This window comes from Pinus tabuliformis, chromosome 4_1, assembly GCF_031772625.1.
Source record: "Pinus tabuliformis cultivar Carrire ecotype Pingquan chromosome 4_1, CPIR1, whole genome shotgun sequence".
Lineage (NCBI taxonomy): Eukaryota > Viridiplantae > Streptophyta > Pinopsida > Pinales > Pinaceae > Pinus > Pinus tabuliformis.
The window spans coordinates 836,672,038-836,679,141 of NC_142303.1; the positions used below are offsets into that span (position 1 = coordinate 836,672,038).

At 45.1% G+C, this 7,104-nt stretch overlaps 1 protein-coding gene across 1 annotated transcript; it reads left to right on the forward strand.

The window, feature by feature from the left end:
• The first annotated feature begins 443 nt into the window (after positions 1–443).
• On the forward strand, positions 444–5,494 carry LOC149178820 (uncharacterized). Its single transcript, XM_089422246.1, has 4 exons — positions 444–710; positions 1,273–1,445; positions 1,588–3,764; positions 3,906–5,494. Exons 1-4 carry the CDS (start codon positions 444–446, stop codon positions 5,492–5,494), a joined length of 4,206 nt encoding a protein of 1,401 aa, XP_089278372.1.
• The last annotated feature ends 1,610 nt before the right edge of the window (positions 5,495–7,104 follow it).

Genomic DNA, 7,104 nt, shown 5'->3' on the forward strand with positions numbered 1-7,104 from the left:
GCGGGCCTGCAATGGCAGGATCCGCTTCCCCTCCTCCAGCTTCAGAGAACCCAGAGGAAATCTTTGCCTCTCTTCTGTCAGAGCCATCAGATGCCAGACCTCGCCCCTCATTAACAAAGTTCATAAAAAAGCTGGATGAGATCCCTGAGGTGAACCTACCTCCATCCCTCCCAAGGAAATCGGCAATAGCTTTATCAGAAAGAGGTCTTGTTGGACAGTTCACTGGACTCTGGCCATCTCCAAGAACTGTCCAAAAATGGGTGGAGCGCAACTGGAGCACAATGATCCAAGGAAAGATCGCCATCAGATTCTGCGGGCGAGGATACTACACCTTCCTGTTCGAGACTAAAGAAGACAAGCACCTCATCTTCCGCAATGGACCTTACTTCATGGACACAAGAGGTCTCTATCTGAACAGATGGACCCCGGACTTCGATCCGGAAATGGACATTCCCAACGCGGTCCCTGTTTGGGTGCGCCTCCCCCATTTGCCCCTGCACTGCTGGGGGGATGAATCGGTCAAAGCGATCGGCAATGCAGTTGGAAAATATATAGACAGATCGGAACCAAGGGAGAATATGCATGCATGCGCAAGGATCTGCGTTGAAGTTGATCTTGGGAAAGGACTGCCAGAAGCCATTAAGTTAAAGGTGGATCAATGGATGCACATTCAGCAGCTGGATTACGAACAGCTGCCCTTCAAATGCAAGGTATGTCACGAGTACGGTCACTTTGCCAATAGATGTAGCAAGTTAAAAGTAAATGAAGTAGAACATAATGAGGAAAATGCTGAAGGACCATGGGAACAAGTTAAAAGGAAAAAGTCCTCCTCTAACCCGGGCACTAGCTCCACAGCCCCTCCGGCAACAAGTCAACCTCCCCCTCCTCCCCCTCCCTCCTCAGCTTTCCCCTCCTCCTCCAACCCCTTCGAATCCCTAACAGCTGAAGTTCCGCCCTCCCCTCCTCAATCCCCACGCCCAGCCTCTCCGTGTTCCAACCCTCCTCCCTCCCCCCCTCCTACCATCGAAAGAATCCTCACTAGAAACAAAGCAAAAGAAGCCAACCAGCCATCCGATCCCCCGAGAAAAGTTGGTCGAAAAACGAATAAAGAGCTAAGGGACGAAACAACAGCTAAGGAGATGGCAACCGGTACTCAACAACCCATGGATTCATTCCTAGGCAAGCTAAAAGGAAGTGGCGAAAAGGCCAAGGAGAAATCAGGATCCCACCCCACAACTGGTAAATAATGAACTTGGTCTCTTGGAACTGTAGGGGGATCGGCTCTTCCTTAAAGCTGAAAGCAATCAAGGACCTTATAAATCAGGAACAGCCAGACATTCTCCTAATCCAGGAGACCAAAACCACCGAGCAGGACTTTCTACTTCAAACCCAAAGATTCAAAAACTACACAGGCATATCAAAAGGTTCAGATGGGGCTTCAGGAGGTATAGGAACATTATGGAACAAAAATAAGTGGGAAATCATCAACTCACAGCTATGCAACTGGTGGATCAGAACAGATCTAAAGAATAAAAGCACCCAAGAAGTTTATTACATTTATAATATATATGCACCTAACCATTACAGAGACAAAGCCAGCTGTTGGAACTCGATAGAAGCGGATCTCACCACTATCCATAGCAGCTGGATAATTCTTGGGGGAGATTTGAATCTAATTAGGCAGGTGGAAGAAAAATATGGTGGGAACTACCATGCAGATCCATCGAGAGACAAGTTAGAAGCCATCATTCAGCTCTTCAATCTGATCGACACCCCTCTGTCGAATGGCAAATACACATGGACCAATAAGAGAACAGGATCACACAATATAAAAGAGAGGCTGGACAGGTTCCTAATTCAGGAAGGTGTAGCAGGTAATTTCCAAGCAATCAGGAGTCATATAATTCACGGCACAGCATCGGACCATAAGGCCGTGGTCCTCACCTTGGACAAAGGAATAAACTTAGGTCCTCTTCCTTTCAAATATAACAAAGCCTGGGACTCCCATGAAGATTTTCGCACCCTTGTACGAAAACAGTGGGCAAATGAAGTATTAGGCTCGCCACATTTCGTATGGGAAACAAAGCTAAAACAACTTAGGACAGTTATAAAGCAATGGGCGAGGGATAAGGCAACCTCTGAAAGGAAAAAGAAAACAGAGCTGTTAACAGAGATGGAAAGCTGGCACAAAGAAAAAGAACAGACGCAATACACAGCAGAGGACTTAGAGAAGGAAAAAAATATGTACAAAGAGCTATATCGGCAAAACCGAGTGGAGGAAGAGGAGCAAAGAATGAAATCCCGCTGCTTATGGTTGAAAGCTGGGGATAAAAACACTTCTTTCTTTCACAATAATGTCAAAATCAGAAGAGCCAGCAATCAGATAGACAAAATCGAAGTGGAAGGGAGAGAGTTGAAGGAACAAGAAGACATAAAAAACGCAGCATTTAATCACTTCAAGGCTCTTCTTTCGGCAGATCCCCAACAATATGACAGCGATGCATTTCTAAGTGTAATAGAGAGCAAAATAACAGAGGATCACAATAACAAGTTGGAGCAAGATCCTACAGCAGAAGAAATCAAAGAAGCCACCTTCAGCATGCAGCAAGACAAGGCTCCGGGGCCGGACGGATTTACAGTTGCATTCTACAGGCAGCATTGGGAAACTATAAAGAAGGATTTTGTGAGAATGGTAAAAAATGCATTTAGAAATCACAAGTTGGGGGACAACACAAAGTCTTCACACATAGCTTTGATTCCCAAGGAAGCAAACCCCAAATCTTTTGATAGGTTCCGGCCCATTTCGCTCTGCAATGTCTCATACAAGATCATAACAAAAATAATTGCCAACAGGTTAAAGAAATTCCTTCCTCTTCTAATTTCAGAGAATCAGGGCGGCTTTGTCCCAAAGAGGCAGATCACAGACAATGTTATTTTAATCCAGGAAGCCATCCATAGCAGCCACAACAGAGGAGAACGTGGAATGATCATCAAACTGGACATGGCCAACGCATTTGACCGAGTGGACCACTCCTTCTTAAGTGCAGTCCTAAAAAAATTCGGTTTCTCCTCCAACTTTGTTAGCATCATCAGCGGGTGTATCTCCAATCCTTGGACTGCCCCGCTGATCAATGGTCGGCCCAGCAAATCCTTCAGAAGTTCCAGGGGGCTAAGGCAAGGCTGCCCCCTCTCCCCTTTCCTTTACATTATCATGGCGGAGACTCTCAGTGTTCATCTAGAAAATCTTCGCAACAAAAAAGAAATCACAGGCATACGCATTGAAAGAGGAATAAAGGAGATAAATCATTCGTTATTCGCGGATGACACTTTATTAATTGGGGGAGCCTCCAGTTTGATGGCTAGGAGGTTCAAAAGAGTTTTGGATGCATTCCTCCAAGCTTCCGGAGGCAAACTGAACAACAGGAAATGTAAACTGTACACTTGGAATGTGCCCTATCAGACACAACAAAGAATAGCCCAAATTCTGGACATTCCACTACAAAAAAATTGGAGCTCATTTTCTTACTTGGGTCTGCCTCTGGCAAAGGAACACATCAAAGCAGAGGTCTGGACAAATCATATTGAAAAGATGAGAGGCCTACTCCAGAGCTGGGGCGCCTCTTGGCTAAACCTAGCTGGCAGAACCATCCTTATAAAGGCTGTCCTCTCAGGCCTCCCAATTTACCAATATGCGGTAATTATGGCTCCTGCTAGTATCCACAAACACATGGAACTCATGATGATCAGTTTTCTCTGGCAGGGAGGTAAATAGGACACAAAGAAATTCAGCCTCGTCAACTGGGACCAAGTCACTCTTCCTTATGAAAAAGGAGGTCTCTCCATAAAAATACCAAGCCTTTCCAACCAGGCGCTGGGGCTCAAACTGATCTGGAGGATTCTCACAGGAAATGGTTCGTGGTGGGTGGAGACAATAAAAAGAAAATATCTCAGAGGTCCAAATTCCAACATCCTCAATGAACCAATAGCAGACAGGCCTTGCACTCCGATGTGGCGTCTCATCAAGAAAGTTTTGGCACACTTCAGAGAAAATGTCTCCAAACTCCCAGGCAACGGAAAGAACACCAAGATATGGTCTGATAGAATAATGAACTCCAACCCAAGAAACCTTCTTCAAGAGCTCAGGCCCCTGCAAGATTGGATGGAGGAACGAAAGATAATCACCCTGTACGATATATCTCTGTGGAACCAAAATAGATGGCTGGCTTGGAAAGATCTGCATCTCCCTCTGGACCTCAAAGAACTATGGCTCACACTGAAGCTTTCACTATCTGGATCAGCACCAACCAACAAGGAGAACGAGGACAGATACATCTGGGACACTGGTGGAGGGTCCTTCTCAGTAAAAGAAGGATATAAATCTTTACAAAATACAACTCCTGCAGCAAATTGGAACCTTCACACAGCTGCCTGGAAGTCAGAATGCCTTCCAAAGGTAAAACACTTCAATTGGACCCTTTTAAAAGGGAAAATTCTTACAGCTGAGAATCTGAGAAAGAGAGGAATTCAAGGCCCATCGATCTGCTGTTTCTGCCGAGCAGAGGAGGAGTCTATTCAGCACTCCTTCCTACTTTGCCCCTTCGCTAAAAGTTGTTGGAAACAGTTAACAAGCCCCTTGGATATTCGAGGAACCCACGACCAGATGCACAATCTACAGAAGAACTGGAAGAAAGATTTCCCTCATTCTAGAAAAGGCAAGAATAATCTAATCAGAGTGTGGAAGTGCATTCCTGCTACCCTTTGCTGGAACCTCTGGCTAGCTAGGAACAATCACGTTTTTAACAACAAAACGCCTAAATTAGACAATGTCATAGCAAAAACAATTGCTAACATTTCTGAAGCTGTCAGCGCAAACTTCATAGCTCCCCCAGATCAGACGAGCTGGGCACAAGAAGAAAGGGATTGGTACAGTAACTTCAACATCAGCCACTCTCAGAGTCCTCCCCCCCAGAGCAAAGCACATCAGAAGCATTCCAACTGGAAACTCAGGGGAACTAAAGAAGAGATAAGTCAATGGATTTCCAATCAAAATCGCCCCCTTCTTTTCTTTGATGGCGCATCAAAGAACAATCCCGGAGAAGCAGGAGCAGGAGGCATAATTAAAGACCATAAGGGGAATTCCATCTGCAGCTATGAATGGGGACTTGGAAAGGCCTCGAATAACGCAGCCGAAGCCTACAGCTTACTTCTAGGCACCGCAATTCTATCCAGATTGGGATTAAGGAACGCCATCATTATTGGGGACTCGGCCATCATCATCTCAGCCATGAGCACAGACAAAGAATTCAGCAAAGCAGGCCTCAACAACATAAGGATGAGGATTACAGATAACATCAGAAATATGGGTGAAGTAACCTTTAGGCACGTGCTAAGAGAAAATAACGCAGAGGCGGACTCCTTAGCAAGTAAGGCAGTCAACAGGCAGCAAGGACAGGTCCGTGAGAACGAAAGAATATATGAAAGGGCGATACCATAAGAAATCAAACTGTCAGACAGCACATCAGAACAGCCTCTCCGGATTTTGTCATATCAGCAATCACTTCATCGGTCTCTCATCCCTCGATTCTCCTTTCTCCTTCACACCGCCGTCTTTCTCCTCTCCCTTCGATCCCAGAGCAATGCATACTCAATCCTCTCGTGATCTCCCCTCTGACTTTTCAGGTAAACATCATTTCCGCCCATCTGGAGAGTGCACTTCGAATCTGAAGCAGGATCCGCTTCCAGTTCCCGCAGGAAAAAATATCCCGCCCTCTCATCATGAATGGTCCCCCCCTCCCCTTTATATCCCCTCTCCCTTCCCCGATCTCCTCAGAAACTCATTGCCTTTTCAGTATCAGATAGGTAGAGTTGGGCGTCCTGAGCGTGGCAACGCAGTTCACCACAGCGAAAGCAAACAGTGCGTTCACAGAACACTGTGGTTCCTTCCCTTTGATCTCCTCTTCAGCAACAAGCAAGGCAAAAAGCAGAGCTACTTTGATCAGCAGGCCATCCACGCAGTTCTCAGGTATAATCCAAGTCATTATTCAACTCTTTGTTCGCTAACCCGCTTCTTCTCAGTCATGGCAGAGAACAGACAGCAGCCAGCGGCCCAGGAGGGAGCAGAGCCACAGGGGAATCCACTGGATAGGGTGCTAGGAAATGACACCTGCACCCTTTGCAAAGAACACTGTTTTTTGATTGCCCGGTTTGTAAAGCACCATAACGACCTCAGAGACGATTTTCATGCCGACAGTCGATCCAAGCGAAAAAAGCTTATAAAACAAAAGAAGGAAATCGAGGACCTTAAGGAAAAGTGCCAGCATTTGGAGGAGGCCATCAATCATATCAAGAACCTCACGGAGAGCATGCAGGCAGAGGCCTCTACAAAGGCAAGCCAAAAGGACCAGCAGAGGGATGATCAGATGGAAGACACAGTAAACCAATTCTGGTGTTAATCTTATGAATAGCAAAGTAAGTCTTATAGATGGCTTGTTCGTCAGACAGTACAGTAGATATCTATTTCAACATATTCTCCTCAAGTTAAACTCTCAGAAGTCAAGGGCTGCGTCCCGGTTTTGGACTTCATCTCTTCTTCCTCTTCTTGAATCTGATGTAACAGCTTTTGCACAACGCAGTTTTATAATATATGAGTAGACGATCTTGTAAAAAAAAAAAAAAAACAACCTCATGGACAAACATTATGCAAGTTGTTGGCATAGTTGCGGGGTATAAATCAAGCCCCAAACAAAGTCATCTCTTAACCGCAAAGAGGATTTTTAGATATATAAGATCCACAATGGACTATGGTTTATTTTATCCAAAGGGTTAAAACTTCTCATTAGCTACAAACATAGATTCTGATTGGGCTGGAGATATAGATGTTAGGAGAAGCACAAGTGGTGGTCCTTTCTTTCTTGGGAATTGTTTAGTGTCCTGGTTAAGTAAAAATAAAACTTCTATCCCCCTTTCTACAAATGAAGCATAGTACATAGCAGCTGCAACAAGTTGTACTCATATTTTGTGGATGAAGAAAACATTACAAGACATGAAGGTAACTTATGATGAACCCATTCCCATTATATGTGATAACACAAGTGCTATTAGTAT

Coding starts and splice junctions, on each gene's coding strand:
- LOC149178820 (XM_089422246.1), top strand. CDS start 444: ATGGACATTCCCAACGCGGTCCCTGTTTGGGTGCGCCTCCCCCATTTG. Junction 1,446..1,587: donor TTCAGATGGGGCTTCAGGAG/GTATAGGAACAT, acceptor TAACCATTACAG/AGACAAAGCCAGCTGTTGGA. Junction 3,765..3,905: donor CAGTTTTCTCTGGCAGGGAG/GTAAATAGGACA, acceptor GGATTCTCACAG/GAAATGGTTCGTGGTGGGTG.